Source organism: Lacerta agilis, chromosome 12 (assembly GCF_009819535.1).
Source record: "Lacerta agilis isolate rLacAgi1 chromosome 12, rLacAgi1.pri, whole genome shotgun sequence".
NCBI lineage: Eukaryota > Metazoa > Chordata > Lepidosauria > Squamata > Lacertidae > Lacerta > Lacerta agilis.
The window spans coordinates 31,918,107-31,937,258 of record NC_046323.1 but is presented as its reverse complement, the minus strand read 5'-3'; the positions used below and the strand labels follow the sequence as shown (position 1 = coordinate 31,937,258).

Here is a 19,152-nt window from a genome sequence, read left to right as displayed (position 1 = left end):
GCCCGCGCGCCTCAAGGGCAAACGGGCGCACGTCATGCCGGGGTCGGGCAGGCAGCATTTCTGGCCAAGCAGCGCCTCAGCTCTGAAAGTTCCGGCGCCATTTCTCCACAGAACTGGGCGAGAGACACGATACACAGAGCTTGGCTTTATGAAGGATCTATGTGAGAATATGATGGGGAAGGGACTGGAGCCTATGGGCGCAGGCCGAAGCCCTTTCTCGCGGGGATGAGGCGGCGGCGGCGGCGGCAGGCTTGAGCGAAGGGGCTGCCGGCGCCTCGGCCTCCCTCCCTCCTCCCTAACTTAGGAGCTCAACCTCTCTCCCTCCTTCTCCTCCTCCCCCCCTCAGGGCGCCCATAGCTCGCCGGCTTCTCCCGCTCCCATGGCAACCGCGCCCGGCTTGTGTTGTCGTCGTCGTCGGCTCTGGCACCGTCTCGGTGGAAGCGGCGCCCGGCACCTGCGCCTGAGGCTTGAGCTCCGCAGAGCCCGGGGAGGGCGTCGTCGTGGGGCGCCATGTCTTCCATAGCCATGCCCGAGGCTTCTCCGAGCCTCCAAGTCCCTTCCTTCGCCGGGACGGGGAGGTCGCCTTCTTCGTCCTCCAGGCAACTGCGCCCTTCGGAAAGCCAGCTCAGCGGCAGCCTCGGGCAGCAGGTGAGTGAAGGGAGAGAGCAACCGGGAGGCCGCCCTACCCCGAAGCCCAGCAGCCGGCGCCGTCTTCCCCGCGAAAGCCCCTCAGGGAAGCCGGCGGCTCCGCCGGTGAGCTCGGCCTCCTCTTGCCTCGGAGAGTCTTGGATGGAGGGGATTCCGAGGCTCCTCCCCTCTCAGAACCCAGGACATTTTTTATTTTTATTTTTTAATGGCTGCACCCTCTAAAGTTCATGCGCTTTAAAATCTAAAGGGGCGGGCTTACAGGCTGAAGGGACGACGTCAAGGGCTCTGCCCCTAGGGGCTTGCAATCTAGAATGCGACATCTCAGGGTGGAGGCGTGGTGGGGTGGGGGGAGAATCGAAGCGGAGGAAGACTACTGTATGCATATATTTTTATTTAGCGGTACTTGCTCAGTAAAGAAGGGCATCTCCTCCAAGCAGCCAGTTAGATACCCTGGCTTCTCAAGCCACCACGGATGGTGAAAAACGGCACTTTCAATTTGGGCTTGGAAGTTGGAAAAGATCAGGAAACAATACAATTGATGGAACACTTATTTATTTTAGGCATTTCCTCCCTCCCCAAACCCACTCGCTTTAACTTGTTCTCCTGTTCAGCCTTGTTTGCTCCACCATCTACTTTCTCTTCTGTATCATCACCCTTTAGTGCTGTTTCCTTCCCGGTACAGGTAGCTTCCCTGCCAAGAGTGTCATAGAATTGTACACTTGGAAGGAACATCAAGGGCCGTCTAGTCGCACTCGCACCCCCTCATGCTTGAAACCGGGCTCTTGATTTGTTTGGGAGAGGAATGAGTCCAGTGTGAACAGTGAAGCATTTGGAAATTTGCACTATTAATATTTTGAGCCACCAGGCTTTTATGAATATCTATTAAATTTCCATTCATATGCCTGATTGGATTAGTGTGACCTTCATCAGCAGGAACATGCTTCAGAATGATGCAAATGACAAAGAGTGTTAATAAATAGTGATGTACCAGAAAGACATAAAATGTTCCCCCTCCCCCTCCCCATTATTAGGTTATGAATGACCTTCAGGGATAGGATTTCAATGTTCCTAAGGCAAAGGGGCTGACTAATGAAGGCCTCACTGCACCAGGGTAAGGGGCTAGTAAGAATGGCATGAAATAAGATACCTGGCTGAGATGTATTTGCTGCACTTGTTTGTTGAAATATGTTATATTAAAATCGAAATTCTTCATTGAAAAATTCTGGGTGTCTTCTTAATTGTATATTTGACGTTTCAAGCTATTAAAATTTGGCTCAGCTGCTATAAGCATTTTTCATAAGTAGGAAGGATTTAACTGATGTTTGTGCTGTTTTTAATTTCTACTCCAAAGCATTAGAGACTGGGATTGCTCAGTTAGTAGAGCATGAGACTCTTAATCTCACAGTTGTGGGTTCAAGCCCCACATTGGGCAAAATATTCCTGCCCCACCCACCTACCATTGCAAATCCTATTTAGTCCCCATACTTCTGACATTTTCACCAACACATTTATTGTAATCTTCTTTGTTTAATGATGAGCTGGTCAAAGATTTGAACAATAATTAGAACTATGTACCACCGGAGGTTTTATCTCCTTTAGACACTTTCTCACTCTGCTTCTGGCCCTGCCTCCTGCTTGGGCCTCACCTCCTAAACTAGATATTGGAGGGACCCTTAAAGGTATTTATCCATACATTTACATTAGAAAGCCAGAGATGCTGCCCAAGGATGCTGAATTTTGCATCCAGTGCTACTTCATTTGATTACATTGTACAGGGTGATTCATAATGAAGTATACAGTTTCAACACACTATAAAAAGAAGAATGTAATATATTTTATGTTACCTGTAACAGAATTGTAGAGGAATGTTTAAAGTTTTTTTAGAAACAGTCACAGGTGTTCTATGTGTGCACCCTTTGTCACACAACACACATCGAACCAGTAATCCATTTCTGCCCAATCACGGCACCCTACACGTTGATTTTCCCGGGCTTTATTGAATGGCGGACTTCTTCCGATACACACGGTCATCCAGGACTTCTAAGTTTGCACAAGCAGCCCGTAGTTTCCATTTTTTTATGCCCATCGTACATACATTTTCTGCTTGGAGGTTTTTTCCAAATCGTGATCAAAAATGCCGTCGCACAACAATTACAGATTCCGTTTTGCTCAATTCAAGAACACAAAACACCTTCTCCACTGCAGACACAGCCATTTGGCCTGACTAGTCATGTGACACACACACTATCACCTATGTCACTTCCCTCAGCAGCGGAACACAAACTTTATGAGTATCGTGATACCTCAGGTTAAGAACTTAATTCGTTCCAGAGGTCCGTTCTTAACCTGAAACGGTTCTTAACCTGAAGCGTGCTTTCGCTAATGGGGCCTCCCACTGCTGCTGCACCGCTGGCACGCGATTTCCGTTCTTATCCTGGGGCAAAGTTCTTAACCTGGAGCAACCATTTCCTGGTTAGCGGAGTTTGTAACCCAAAGCATCTGTAACCCAAAGCATCTGTAACCCGAGATATCACTGTACTTCTACCTCATGGTTCGCAGTTGTTTTCCATGTCATCACCTGTTACTGTCTTACAGCATCTGGAATCTGTATATTTCATTATGAATCACCCTGTATTGTACAGAATTGTGAAATTTATATAACCATAGCTGGAAGTGAAAGAACAACTAGGAGGCGAGAAATTGAAAATGGAATGAGACACATGCTATATGCTTAGCAATTATTAATCATTTAAATATTGATTAAATGAATCTTTTTAGGATAACAACTTGAAATCCATGGATCTTAATCATGTTGTCAAACTGCTTGAAGAAACAGAATTAGTAAGTATGACCAAAGCATTAAATAAATTCTACATTTGAAATAAGTTTACTTGGATTTCCATTTGTTTCAAAAATAACTTGAAAGTGCTTAACTTTGGCTGGACTATTCTCTTCCCATTAATTGTGCTTAAAATTTTATAGACCTTGATCCATGCTTTCATTATTTATTTTAGGTTAACTGCATAGTCTCTAGGTGCCATATAATAAGGTTCCTAAAAAACCAGTAAATATGAAATCTAAGTAACTTACTTAAAATGCCTGCTGGAATCAAAAGGTGCGAGTGCTGGATGTTTAACAGAATGGGGTCCTGTGGGTTTAACCACTGTGCTGTTTGGGCTTGCCAATCAAAATGTCGGCGGTTCAAATCCCTGTGACAGGGTGAGCTCCCGTTATTTGCCCACCTAGCAGTTCAAAAGCACACAGTGCAAGTAGATAAATAGGTACCACTCCAGCGGGAAGGTAAACGGCATTTCCATGTGCTGCTCTGGTTTTGCCAGAAGTGGCTTAGTCATGCTGGCCACAAGACCTGGAAAAACTGTCTGCAGACAAACACCAGCTCCCTCGGCCTTTAAAGCGAGATGAGTGCCGCAACCCCAGAGTCATTCGCGACTGGACTTAATTGTCAGGGGTCCCTTTACCTTTACCTTTATGATTTCACAGAATTGGGCCAACAGTACTGAACATATGACTTCTGGTGGTTCTGTGCTGTGTAGCGTAAAATGTTTGTGCAAAACACTTTAAGCACTGTTGGCACTCATTTACTGTTCTTTCCCATTCTGTTTTCTAAGAGTAATTTGGAAGATCAGCTTGAAGCACTGAAGAAGGTTGCAAAACGCTATGAATATGGGCTTGTATCTTTTTTGCTGCTTTGTTGGAAGAAAAAAAGGAAGACAAAAGAATAAAGAGGAAAACACAAAATAATTTTTGATCCAGTTAAGTTAATTTATAGATTGCTTCATGTCAGATCAATAATTACTTACTACAATTTATCACAAAATAATACATAAACAGGCCACGTATATTGATATAACGAATGTCAGTATAAGTAGGCTGCTATACCTAAATGTGGGATAATATGAATTATGATGTGGATGCAATGGCTTCTGCTGGGCTAGTGCCAAATATGCTAGAATTACTAAATAGAAAAAAAGATTGGCAAGCAATAGGTAATAATGATTTTATTGCTCTTTCAATCTAAGCCATTTTGTCACATGATCTGAGAAGGATACTTTACACAGAATACTGGGAAAGATACTTTGCAGTGTTGCAAAGAATGCAACTATCAGATCCCACCATTCTCTGCAAAACTGCTTCATTAACGCCCCTAAAGTCTTGTTGTTCTAAACCTTTGTTTGGGTCACTTGTACAGTTGACATAATGAATAATTTACAGATAGATCTGTGTAGTCAGTGTTATACTGAAGAAGATAATCTAATTTTCATGCTTCCATAATGTGCGCTATTCAAAGCAAATAAAAAACGTACTTTTGTTACCTGAAATAAATACCTGTCAGATCATAAAAGTTAGATATCTAACTTTACATTCCTGTGATTTCTCTGGGATTTGTAACCCAGAGCCCCACTTGAGTCTAGTCTCCTCATAGCAACAGGAAACCCTGTCACAGACACAGACTGCACATGTGTATTTAGTTTGGGTGTAAAGGATGGGGTGCCTCATCATTTAATCTAATTACGTTTCTAGAAACAGTTTATTCCTTTAGAAAGCTGCTCTTAGAACTGTGGAAAATTTAGCTCTGCAGGACTTACGTATCCTCTTCACTGTTAGAAATCTGACATACAGTACTGCCTCCTTAAACTTGTGTCTAATTTAACAGCTGGCATTTGAAGGCTTACTTATTCATTTTATCATTTAAAGAGGTTATTATACCTAATTTTCCAATTTTCCTTGATTCCTGAAAATTACAAGCTTCTTAATGATTTAACACAAATATCTAAAATCTTAAATCTATGTGCTGAAAGAATTCCACTCCACAATGCTTTCCTAGAACCAACATGTGACATTCTTAAATTATATGGGTATGTATTTCATTCTTTATTTTAATGCAGGTTTTTATTTACATGTTTCTACTGGCATTAACAGGTATTCATCTGTTCATTTGCCATCTCTGTTCTCTTTTATGTACCAGTTTTTCCAAGTCTTATTTCTATTGCCACACACATTCTGGAAAAGAAGCTACAATTGCAGCACTAGGAATTCATTGCATTTATACCTTGGATACAGGGAAACCTGTATTTAATTGCCCACAGGTCATCTTATTGTACAGGGATCATTATCACCAAGAGATGGTACCATCAAGTGTGTTTTACTGTTGGGAAATAACCCTTGGTGATTTTAATATATGTAAGAGATGTAAACATCATATGTTTAAAACATATGATGTTTACATCTCTTACATATATTAAAATCACCAAGAGCCATCCTACACAGAACTAGAAACAAATTTGAGTGACACTAGCCTCAAGCTTCTAGGAACCTGGTTGGCGAGACTTCAGGTTTAGTAACCTTACTTAACACATTTACAACTGGTTTGCACATAATGTTAAACCATGGTTTAACATTAGCAAGCAGGATGCTGGGTGTATGCTACTCATTAGTACCCATTTTGCTCCTCTCCAGCTACTGTCTTTACCCCACCAGGAGGAAACACACCAGAGACTGACTTAGTGTTATGTGCAAACTAGCACTCAAGATAGAAATATTATAAAGTTGGTCCTTGAGGAGATCCCCAAAGCCAGTGGCCTTTTATGAAGAGCTATTATTGAAGTCAATTATAGCACAATCCTATGCATTTTTACTTAGAAGTAGATTCCATTATGTTAATAGGGCTTTCTTCCAGGTAAGTGTGAATAGGATTGCAGCCTATATCACTTATGAACAACCCAACCTCACTTTAAACAATCAGACACATTGGTGTTTTTTTTCATTATTGTGAGTATTCTGGAGCATGACTGAATCATCATTACAATAATGATTATTATTGTGTGAATATTCTAGAACGTAAGCAAAATACATGAAATGGAAATAAGTGTCGCGTCAAGTACAATTAAATTCCTCTTCTTTCATCCTGCCTGATCATGTGATTTAAATTATACTAGATTATTTATTTAAATAATTTTTACCCTGCTCTTTAGCAAGAAATGCTCACAAAACAGCTGACATAATCAGTAACAAACAAGACAGTCCTTGCCCACAGGGACTGGCCACTGAAATACATAGCATAAAAGGGGAGACGCTGTGGTGGGCCCTGCTGCCTCCCGCTCCATTTCTGCAGCCAGATATTAGTATAATGGCTTCCTCTTGCAGTTTATAGTTTTACTTTTGGATTTTTCAAAACAAAATAAAATAAAAACTTCCTTCCAGTAGCACCTTAGAGACCAACTAAGTTTGTTCTTGGTATGAGCTTTCGTGTGCATTTTTGTTTTGTATCAGCTAGTAACACTTAAGTGTTTTCCTAGAACAGCTATAAATATTAAAATAAGATCAGAATAGCTGTAAATGACAAGCTGATCCTGGGGAAAAACACGTTTTGTTCACTTACTCTTCTTATGAAAATTGTTGGTGTACAGAACATATACCAATATCATGAAGAGGAACCACCTTTAGTTTTCCATGGTAATTCAATACTATTGTAATAACTGTCTTGTTTAAATATTGCAGGTTACCATTTTACAAAAAGAAGTTATCTGATGAAGTAAACTACACCCAAGAAGTTCAAGAATCAATTGCAAATTTGGGTAATTTTAGATTGTACACACACACACCTTTTTAAACATGTCTATGTGGGCTAGAAGTTACCTGATGCTCTGTAAAATTGCTTGTGCTATATAGGTTATTCCAAACCTAAGAACCATGAAGAATTTAAACAGCATAAGTTTTATCAGTTACTTATTTCCACCACCCTGTGGTTGTAATCTTACTTGGGAGTGGAATTTGCATCTGTTTAGGGTTGTTACCTATGTGTTTCCATCAAATTATGCTTGTTTATCTCCTTCAATACAGTCTGCTTAAGCACATATACATTGCCTTGGTTTGTAGGTCAATACATATTTTTGTATAATATGAAATATATTTTTTTCTGGTTTTCTTATATTATTCTCATGTATTTCACATAAATTACCGGTAATCTCTCTCTCTTTACTGCAGTGGGGTGCTGATTTTTGGTATATGACTTACCGGTACTTAATGTAGACTTTGGTGTAGGAGGGCTAGGAAAGTAGAGAAACAAACTTTTAAAAAATTAGTTTTGAGCAAACCAGATAAACAAAACTAGAAACATATATTGTATATTAACCAAGATCCCATGATACTACGTTTCAAAATATTTTAAAGCCATTATTAAATATTATAAGTAACCAGTTTTTTCTTACTGAATTACATAAAAGGGATCCTGTTTACCTCAAAATTGCCTTCCTTAGTTTTTTAAATATAATTTAGCCATGAGGCAAAATCCCATGTTTTATCTATCTATTCTTTAATAGACTTTGTCATAAGTAATTTCAGTTTTCCTGCATGTAACATTTTAGAGGTTGTTACTATTATGAGACTAGTTCTTTGTGCTCTTGTCTCACTGAATCATCCATGTATTTCAGTAAAAGCTGGGTCTAATGGGTTTTCATATCCTAACTCTTATTAATTGACTGTTTGTTGTTTTCCAGAACCTTGCATTCCCACTACACAATTATCACATTCTCTCCATTTCCCCAGGTTACTTAATGAGAGTGCCATGTTCTCAAGTAAGGATACAAATATGTAAGTGTGTAATTAGCTTTTACCACACTGAACCACCAAAGAAAGAGTATGAAGGTACTCTTTTTATTTTTTCTATATTTGTATTAACTGCTTAATGATATGTGCAGTGCAATCATATGAGTGCTTACTTATAAGTAAGTTATATTCTATTGAATAGGGCTTCTACGGTGCTATCCTAAGTATAGAACGCCAGCAAGCCTACACTGGCTTAAACTAAACTAGCATAAGTTACTTCTATTCCAAACTGTCTTCAGGAGTGGGACTACTGTCTGTTGAGCCTGGGAGAAGAAAAACAAGCCTTGTTATAGAGTTTGACTTAACATCACCCTTTTTGCCAGTGTAAGTTCTTCTGAGTTGTATGGTCACATGACTAAGTTGAAGGAGGTTTGGAATAGGTATAAGTCTGTGCTTGCCCTGTCAGATCTCCAGAACGTCCGTGGAAGCTCTGCCAACTTAAGTTTCAGCAGTTGAGCCAGCAGAGCCTTGGTTGATCCAAGATGATGGCATTATAGTGGCTGAGCCCAAAAAGCCCGAAAAACTCATTCATCATGGCAGATCTTGGGTTTGGATTGGTATTATAGTCATTTAATTTATCATAGGCTTAGATCAGACAGACAAAAGATGCTCTATCTGTGAAGGAGCAAGCAAAAGCATGGTGGAAGAGTTGAACCTAACTTGTTTTAAGGCACACAAGTTCTCCACAATGATGTCTATACTGTACATACATAGTGCTGAATCATATTATCCCTCTCCCCCCTTTTAAGGGAAACTGTATTTCAAGCCACTATTACTTCAGTAGCTTGTGTGGAATACCCTTGCACACATTATGAGTGTGATAAAGGGAGATGCATGTGAAAACATGATTGCCCTGGGCAAAGGTCTAAATTTGCCAGATATGCTCTTAGCATCTAGTCTAGCATTGTTGCATATAGTAAAACTTAAAACGTGTAAGTTTGTTACACCTCTATTCCATTGGCCAATTAAATGCAGCTCCTCTCTAAACTGATGTGTCTTTTCAAGGTTGGATAGATTCAAATTGTTTCATTTTGAATGTATCTACAGTATTTCCTGATCAAGCATGCATTCCAGCTGGATGCTGTGTTTGTTTGGTAGATTCATAATATTTTCAAGCTTATTCATATGGTCTCAATGGGTGATACAGCTGAGATACAGGATGGCATCTCCTGATTCTAGCACCTGCTTAGACTGGAAGCAACTTCAGCAGTTAGATACCCCCCATCCCAAGTTTGCTCTTATTCATAGAAAAGAATACTTTAACTCAATGTGCTTTATGATATTCATGATCCTTTTATGAGATTGGTGTATAGGCTTTAATGTGTTTGTATTAATTTTAGGTTTTACTCACACAGAGACACTTTTTCATTTTGACAATTTTCCAACCATGGCCAAGATAGTTGTAAATTACTGTTGTGTTTCCATGTTCCCTCCTATTCCAATAGCGTTTAATTACCGGTAAGTGGGGCATCAGTCATAAGATTCTGGCCAGATTTAGCTTAATAATAAGTTTGGAAAATTATTTAGTTATTTGGAATAGGGCATTTCTTAATCTTTCCATAACAAAATATTACATGTCCACATTTTCCTTTGTTTGCTTAATATGACAGACTTATTTAAACTATTGTTTCTCCAGTTTATCAACCTGTAAGTGCAAACTATAAAAGGCAGATGGTGGAAGCAGGAGGTTTAGCAGAAACCTTAGTTCTGGCGCTGACATTAGTTGAAAATCAACTTCAAGAGAAATTATGGATAATTAAAACACTGCAACATCTTTCTATTTCTGGTTAGTATAATTTATCTATTTAAAATATAATCTTGTTTTGCTTTTCTGTTTCATAAAACATTAGCAATATGATGAACCTAATTATTGATCCTTTTCTATTCCAGAGACAAATTGTAAACTTATGATGAAAGCTCAAGCACCAAGAAGATTATGTTCTCATCTTAATGATGCTGACCCTTCTGGACAGCTGCTATTCCGTTCCTCAGAAATCCTCTGGAATTTATTAGAAAAAACCTCTAAGGAAGAAATTATTGAGCAGCTCAGTAATTTGGAATGTGTAAAGTTAAGTGTACTCACATAGCATATATCATCTCAGCTACTATTCTAATAATTAGTTCATAAATTGTAAAGTGTTGATGATTTTTATCTTGCATTTAACATACCTGTATGCTTTAAAAAGAAAGAAGGAACATATTTTCACTAATACCTAGTATGGATAATCTTCCAAAGTTATAATAAATAGGTGAGTGTTGTCCCCACAGTGGTACCTCTGGTTACGTACTTAATTCATTCCGGAGGTCCGTTCTTAACCTGAAACTGTTCTTAACCTGAAGCACCACTTTAGCTAATGGAACCTCCCACTGCTGCGCCGCCAGAGTACGATTTCTGTTCTTATCCTGAAGCAAAGTTCTTAACCTGAAGCATTATTTCTGGTTACAGGTGAGTAGCCGTGTTGGTCTGCCATAGTCGAAACAAAATAGAAAATTCTTTCCAGTAGCACCTTAGAGACCAACTGAGTTTGTTCTTGGTATTAGTTGGTCTCTAAGGTGCTACTGGAAAGTTGGTCTCTAAGGTGCTACTGGAAAGAAAGGTGGTCTCTAAGGTGCTACTGGAAAGAATTTTCTATTTTGTTTCCATTATTTCTGGGTTAGCAGAGTATGTAACCTGAAGCGTATGTAACCCAAGGTACCACTGTATGTCACTGTGTTGCACTTCATAGTCAACGTAGGGAATTTGCTGCTACAAAATAGGATGGTGGCCAGTGAATTTGGTGACTGTAAGAGTGGATTGGTTGAATTCATGTGTCTGTCAGTGGTTAATCGCAAAATGAGGGCTAGTATGCCTCTGAACATCAGCTGCTGGGGCTCAGTGCCTGAATAGAACTGTTCTTCCACATGCTCTTCCATTAGGCTTCCTAGAAACATCTAGCTGGCCATTGTGAAACAGGTTGTTGGACTAGACTAGATAATTCTTCAGTATTATCTAGCAGGGCTTTTCTTTTCTTAGAATTGTCGAGTTGGAGGGAACCCTGAGAGTCATCTAGTCCGAGCTCCTGCAATGCAGGAATCTCATCTAAAGCATCCATGACAGATGGCTATCCAATCTCTGCTCAAAAACATGAAATGAGCATCTTTTGTACACTTAATTTTTATTAACAGTCCCATCTTACTGCACACTGAGCAAAAATTTGAACCTCTATTTTGCAGTTAGTTTAAGAGTTTGGTAATGTAATACGTACTTCAAAATAATTTAAATATTAAGTGTAAATTAAAAGGGAAGGAAAAGAGTGTTTGGAATTTCAGATTTTGATAAGTATATATTTGATGAGACATAGAGTGCATAAATTAAAATACAGAATATCAACTTTTTATCAGTGCTCTGAAGGAAGCATTTACGAACTTACTTATACATGGTTCCCGCCATTATGATCGTCAGCTAAGAAATGACATTTTGGTGATCGCTACCCTTGTGGCTCAGAACCCAGGAGCACCAATGATTGTATGTATACTATGCACAATTTTGAGTTTTGCAGGCCCAGTTTTTGTTGGTATTTTGCAAAGACTTTTAAAACAAATGATTGTATTATTGTGGTCTGCTAGTGCGTTAGTGTCAGCATGTCAAATATAGAAACAAATCCCCTTCCTTGAAATGTACTGTGTTACTCAGTTGTCTTGCAAAAATATGTTTCTTAGGATTTTGTAGTTGCCAGTGTCCTCTGGGGTGTTTCTTAACACGCCTTGTGGGTTGCTTAGTTATTTCAGAGCTCATGGGGCTATCTCTTTCTCTTCTTCAGTCTTCTGCTTTCTTTGTTAATTGGTCTCTGTCAATAAGGTTGTCTGTAGGAACATAGTCTCTGTTTCTTAAGAGTTCCACAGGTTCCAGGAAATGTAAGATATGCCTTGGGAGTGGGGCCATTTCTCATCTCCTAATCTCATAAGATTTTAAGTCCTGTCTTCTGACATAGGATCTTGGTACTTAACCATTTTCAACTGTCTTTCTATTACTTGGGCAAATCATAACAAGTCCAGTTATTTGTGAAAAGCTACACTAAAGCCCCTACCACAGGGCCTAGGGTTTGCCGATCAGAAAGTTAGCAGTTTGAATCCCCACAACTGGGTGAGCTCCCATTGTTCAGTCCCAGCTGCTGCCCACCTAGCAGTTCAAAAGCACGTCAGAGTGCAAATAGATAAATAGGTACTGCTCCAGCGGGAAGGTAAACGGTGTTTCCGTGCGCTGCTCTGGTTCGCCAGAAGTGGCTTAGTCATGCTGGCCACATGACCCGGAAGCTGTCTGCAGACAAACGCCAACTCCCTCAGCCTATAGAGCAAGATGAGCGTGCAACCCCAGAGTTGTCCGCAACTGGACCTAACAGTCAGGGGTACCTTTACCTTCACCTTTTAGTAAAGCTAAAAGTAGTCTACCATTTGTTATTTTTATTATTTGTGTTCCCTACTTACATGAATGTAGTAATGCTTACACTGTTCCCCCCCCCCTTGTAACTTGTGTGTCTTTTTTAGGAAACAGGGTTTGCCAAGCTGTTAATATTATTTGCCACTTTTGTTGAAGGTAAGCAGTATAACTTTTTAGTAACTGATACTTCAGTTTATCAGTAAACAGTTAATTATTTTACCAAGAATGTTTTTGTTTCATTCACAGTAAAAAGTCATAATCCTTTGGTAAAGAACCTCAGGCTGACTTACTGTTACGAAGATTTTGAGTTGAAAAAGTTACTGCTTAACATGCTTACTGTACTAGCAAAAGATTTATGTATTGTACAGGTAAGATATATGTGATTATTTAGTCATTAATCATTTTAATTATCTGTGTTTACACAGTTACAGGTGGGTAGCCGTGTTGGTCTGCCATAGTTGAAACAAAATTTTAAAAAAAAAAATCCTTCCAGTAGCACCTTAAAGACCAACTAAGTTTGTTCTTGGTATGAGCTTTCGTGTGTATGCACACTTCTTCAGATACCTGAATAAGTATCTGAAGAAGTGTGCATGCACACGAAAGCTCATACCAAGAACAAACTTAGTTGGTCTTTAAGGTGCTACTGGAAGGAATGTGTTCACACAGTTTTTTCTACAATCCAGTGGTATATACATTTTATGAAATACATAAATATCATACACCAGTGTGTAGCTTGAAGCTTATTACTGTTTTCTCAGTACAATAGAATTTTTATTTGAAATATGCTATGAGTGTAGGCTATACTTAGAAGAATGTGCGCAAGCAATTCTGAAAGTGCTATGGCAATATATAAATCAGACTTCTGAGTTCAGCCTATTTCAGAAACCGAGTGGAGGGTTTTCTGACTTAATTTTTAGATTGTTTTTTAAATGGAACACATTCTTGCCAGGCACTTGCTATGACATAACAATAGGATAACCATTGGTCTTACCAGTGGCAACTCAGAACAGAAACATTAAATACAAGTTCTATAAAAAGTGGAACATTTTGCTTCACTTCTATAGATTTATTTTTTTACTTTTTCAGTGACATTTTATATCATATCTCCTTCCATTGTTTAGCTGCTACAAGAGGGTAAAGTTATATTGGCCTTGTTTCATTATTTAAAACCAAATGAAAAGCCAGGAATGGTTGACATGTCTGCTGCCCAGTATGAAGAGTTACAGCTTCTTGCAATTGCAACCTTGGCTACAATGGCTCCCTTGTTGGTAGATGACTACATGATGTGCCAAGGAAATACTCGCCTTCTCATGTTTCTCGAATGGTGCATGGGCAATGGTGAGTAGGTGGGATAGAACTACAGTACTTAAATCATATCACTGATTATGCTTAATGTCTATACTTAGAGAAGCAAGAAGCTTAGAGAATCCATTTCCTAATTTCACATCTGAAAGCCTTGTAAGTCCTCACTATTCTGTAGGTGAGGAATTGTTTTCAGGTGACCATGAAGCTCAGTGCCAATTAGATGAGGAATGGGGAAGCTTTTTGATTCCATGAGTCAGATCCATATTAGGATCAGCCTCATGGACCAAATCTGACAGGTGGGCACAGGTGCCCACCTGCAAATCATCTGATGTCACAATGACATCAGGTGCAAGGTGCTCTGAGGTCTCAGATTTGTAACATCAAGGCACCTTGCAAAGTGTAGCTTTCTCAGTTATTACATAATGCTGGCCTTGTACATGGCATGGTGCTTTATAGTCTGTGCAAGATATATTAAGGAGTCATGCTTATGTCTTTTGGAGACAGTGCAAGATGTATTTGTTTAAGCTAGAATTTTATTATACTTAAGCAAAGCCTTTAAACATATTTTTATCTTATATTTTAATTTATTTTCAGTGTTGTGTCTACTGCTGGTGCTGAATTACAATCAACGACCATTTCGTGCACGGTTCCATTCCCAGCCCCCACTCCACACCCGTTCCACCCTTTTTTGTTATTTTTGTCATTTCCAGGCAAAATGTGCAATCATGCATCTTTCAGATGCATGTTAATCAGTCGTTGCCTGTATTCAGTCACAGAAAACTGAAAATCAATAGCCTTGAACAAATAAATTACAGATTTGACTGTTGTATTGAACCTCAGTTGCATGAACATTGCAACACTGGGCAGGCTTTAAAACAAGCACAGCTTTAAAAAAAATGTAGTTTTCTTTGAATATTTCTCACTCTATTATCAAACACCAGTGGAAGACCTGACACGCCAGGGATCAAGATTAAACCTTATCACAGTTGTAGGAACTGTAGTAAATCAGCTTACAAGTATAGGATCAACATGGGTATGAAAGAAACAGGAAACAGTCTGGACTAGTATACTTAGATTCTTTATTATGTGAGGGGAAGTGTAGGCATTGCCTTTTGCCCTCTGTCACTATGCAGTTGAATTGGGACTCATGTGTAGTACATTCCTTTCTCTCAGGACTGTGTGGTGTAGTGGTTAAGAGTGGTAGACTTGTAATCTGGGGAACCGGGTTCGCGTCTCCGCTCCTCCACATGCAGCTGCTGGGTGACCTTGGGCTAGTCACACTTCTCTGAAGTCTCTCAGCCCCACTCACCTCACAGAGTGTTTGTTGTGGGGGAGGAAGGGAAAGGAGAATGTTAGCCGCTTTGAGACTCCATAGGGTAGTGAAAAGCGGGATATCAAATCCAAACTCTTCTTCTTCTTCTTCTTCTTCTTTTCCCCGCACAATTAACACCAGGGAGCCATGAGAATGTCTTTCAGTAAATCTATGATGATCAACCATGAAATGTCTTATGTTGCAGCCACTGGTTGGTTATGTATGTTATGATAACAAAGTACAGTGTTAAAGTCTGCAATATTCTTCAAATCATATTTACACAAAAGAGCTTGCCATAGCCTAAACACACTGTATTGCAAAAGAAGATGTTTTGTTTTCGTTTGTTTGCAGATCCTTTCTTTGCTCAAGGTAACAGCTTCCATGGTACCGGTGGTCGTGGCACCAAGCTTGCACAGATGCGCTACACCTTGAAAGTACTGAATCCTGTTGTGTCCCTTTGTGATGATGCTGTGAATGTTGATCTTTGTGATCAGGGAGCAATTAATCAACTGTTAGGTGAGGTATATATTAAATAGTCTTTGCTACCTTTGCCTGAATTTTTAACTTCTCCATCTTTCATTTCTACTCTCTATTGAAACTTTACTTTTTAATCTCTAATAACCAATCTTCCTTTTCCCCATCATTTCTATACATTATGCAGAATTGTACTGCCCATAGGTTTCACATATTGGCTCCAGTTCCTGAATAGCAATGCAGATTCATAGCATGAAAATCCGAGCATGTTTTCTAGAGCAGACATTTAATCTGTGTGCTTTCTGTTTTCACTTTAAGAGCACAACCCTGCTGATTGAATTTACATGAAAGGAAAGATCAAATCAGTATATTGGATTCAGTACACGGTAATACACTGGGATGCCAATTTAAAATATATATCAAGAACTATAGCTATTATCCAAAGAATTTATGTGTGTAACAGGGCTTTTAACCTTTCCTTTCTAAATTATTTCCCTCATACACATTGTGGCAAATAATTTTTGAAATTCATGAAAAAATCAAAAGCAGTTTGTAATTAATTTTAGTAGTAGTGGGCTACTGTTTAAAAAACAACACACAAACAAAACCAGCACACACAAGCCCTTAACAGTACCTAAAGTATTTTTTTCTGGAGGAGTAAATTTGATATCATACATCTATTTATTCTTCTAGGAATCTTAAAGAATACCACAAAGAATTATCCAGAAAGTGCCATTGTGGTAGAAATTCAGATTGATATTTTACTTCTCTTGTCAACTCTTTGTGAAAATAACCTTCATAGAAAGGTTAGTATTTTCTCATTGTTTTTAAAATCTTGGAATATAATATTGGAATCTAATATTATCATGTATAAGCAAAAGAAGTTAAGTATTTATGGTTTCTGTCTATGGGTCATGTGCTCTTAGCTTCTACCTGTTTACAGGGGCGTTCCTAGCCCCTCGGCTGCCCGGGGCGGGAAGCCAAGGGGCACCCCTGGGGGGCGGGGCATCGTGGCGCGTGCGTGCGTCATGACGTCATGATGCACGCACGCGCGGCGACGGCCCGGCATCCCCGGGGGCGGGGCATCGCTGCGTGTGCGTCATGACGCACGCGCGCGCAGCGACGCCCCCGCCCCTGGGGTATGCCGGGCGGGGGCTTGGGAGCATCGGCGGGCTACAAAGAGCCCCGAAGCCGCAGCCATAGCGCAAAGGGCTGCCAGGCTGCGGCTTCGGGGCTCTTTGCCACCCACCGAGGCTCCGGAAAGCGGCGGCCCGGCATCCCCGGGGGCGGGGCATCGCTGCGTGTGCGTCATGACACACGCGCGCGCAGCGACGCCCCCGCCCCTGGGGTATGCCGGGCCGCCACTTCGGGAGCCTCGTCCGTGCAGTGCTGCTGCTCCCGGGGTGACGGAGGGAGCGGCGGCGCATGGGAGTGGTGGGACGCGCCGCCGCTCCCTCCGTCACCCCGGGAGCAGCAGCACTGCACACACCCGCCTAGGGGCGGCACCAGGGGCGGCCCGCCCCCACCGCCCCCACCCTACGACGCCCCTGCCTGTTTAAATATTAAAATGTTACAAGTAGTTAACCTTCCCTAGCAGTTTGGACTGGAAAGGACTTTGAAAACCAGTTGCTTGTGGTAATACTGGAAGATCCAAAGGCTTAGCCAACAGCATGGATACATCTTATTCCATTTGGCAAGAATTAATCTTACTGGAACCCTCTGTTCCCTAAGAGGGTAAAAAAGTGATGCCTCTTCAGTCTTCCTTTCCTCTGTAGCGTCAGGATGCTTGAGTGAGGATTCTAAACTGGCAGAAGTAGGCTGCCTTTCATATGATAACAGATGGCTTGCCTCTGGGTCTCTCCATCATAGAAAACTACAGAGAATAAATGTGATGGTTATAATAATTATTAAGTGTAGTGTAAATTATTATGAATGTGTACAGTTTTTTCTAGATTAAAATGGCTTTGATATATATCAAACAGGAACTCTTTGGATGGGAAGGAGTAGATACACTTATTCCTTTTATGAAGATGGATTCAAAGAAATTCTATAGTGGATTGGGTCATAATTGTCTGCTTTTTACTGCTCTGGACTGCTTATGGTATGTTCAGCTATTTTTACTGTGACCTTCTGTAAAGAGGATTTTCAGCATCGCAAGAGTAATATAAATGCACAGTGCCACAAGATTATGTCTCCTTTCTAACTGCACACTTCACACTCTCTGAATATCTTTGGTTTCTGTGAGTTGAAATGCTAATGAATTGGCAATGACTACTACATTTTTCTTTTTATGCATTTTTTTTATCTATTGGATTATCTTTGTTTATCTGTCAGTCAAGAGTATACTGAAAATGTAAAAAAAAAATTCAAGTAAGTTGCCTATAAAGGAAGACATATATTTGAAAATAAAACCACATAGTACCCCAGTGAGGCTGCCTTCAAAATGTAGCAGTAAAGTTCTGTGTACTTTTTAATCCATTACATTTGGGGTTTGGGTCCGGTATTTATACAGTGTGGCAATTGCTTTGGTCACCCTATATGATGACCTCTGTTGGGAGAGAGATGCAGGAGTGTGACCCTGTTAATTCTCCCTAAGCTCTCAGCAGCTTTTGGTACAATCAACCTGTCAGGAAATGGCCTCTACTCCCAAGTAGGACCCTGGCAGAGACACATGCCCGACTGGCATGTTCCCTGTTTCCTTGGGCATTGCCATCTTGCACTTCTGACTAGTCTTGGTGTCATAACCCTTCTGACTATCAGAAAAACACACACCTGGCTTTGCTGGGACTCAAACCCTAGCCTCATTCCTCTCTGAGGAATCAGTGTTGTCACACACGGCCTCTGGACATGGTCCAGCTTCCTTCTCCAAGGAAACAGTATCTACCCTTACAGCCTTTGGGCGTGGTTCCCCGTCCCTCGTGGACAAACCCTGTACCCCTTTCAAGACTCTGGGTTTCAAGACCTGTGTCAAGCCACTAACCACAGCGAAATCTGCAACAGCTGTGTTAGCAAACTCCTGAACATACCTGGTGAGCCTTTCACCCTTTGTACCTCCACCTGAGCTGCGCACCTGATGCATCTCCTCCACTGTATCAGTGGAACTCACCTCAGTGCATCTGCTGTTTATAACAGCAACAGACTTACTACCCAAGTCTCCAGCAATGGGGTTGCCTAGGAAAACACACAGATTTCCTCCCCATTCTGCACTGCACTCAACATCTCTTGTGAGTAAAATCAGCTCGGTATGAGGCCTTAGTACTCTCTACATGCCATCATACCACAGAAATAATTTATGCTTCCTACCTCATGACGTCTCAACCCACATGTCAGACCCATCCATTGGCATCCTGGCTTTTTCCTTGTTTACCTT

The 19,152-nt window shown here is 40.5% G+C and overlaps 1 protein-coding gene across 2 annotated transcripts in view; it reads left to right on the top strand.

Annotated features, from left to right (window-relative positions):
• The first annotated feature begins 483 nt into the window (after positions 1-483).
• The window catches only part of CFAP69 (cilia and flagella associated protein 69), a 32,231-nt gene continuing 13,562 nt past the window's right edge, over positions 484-19,152 (top strand). Inside the window, exons 1-15 of one of the 2 annotated variants that reach the window (XM_033165262.1) lie at positions 484-648; positions 3,427-3,489; positions 4,278-4,340; positions 5,416-5,525; positions 7,168-7,244; positions 8,215-8,313; positions 9,911-10,060; positions 10,165-10,342; positions 11,656-11,779; positions 12,799-12,847; positions 12,938-13,059; positions 13,813-14,029; positions 15,660-15,824; positions 16,476-16,588; positions 17,765-17,883. In XM_033165262.1, the coding sequence (XP_033021153.1) occupies positions 511-648; positions 3,427-3,489; positions 4,278-4,340; positions 5,416-5,525; positions 7,168-7,244; positions 8,215-8,313; positions 9,911-10,060; positions 10,165-10,342; positions 11,656-11,779; positions 12,799-12,847; positions 12,938-13,059; positions 13,813-14,029; positions 15,660-15,824; positions 16,476-16,588; positions 17,765-17,883 (1,787 nt within the window). In that variant the 5' untranslated portion in view covers positions 484-510. Of the gene's footprint in view, positions 649-3,426; positions 3,490-4,277; positions 4,341-5,415; positions 5,526-7,167; positions 7,245-8,214; positions 8,314-9,910; positions 10,061-10,164; positions 10,343-11,655; positions 11,780-12,798; positions 12,848-12,937; positions 13,060-13,812; positions 14,030-15,659; positions 15,825-16,475; positions 16,589-17,764; positions 17,884-19,152 lie in introns of those variants that run through there. The other variant, XM_033165263.1, reaches the window with a different exon arrangement.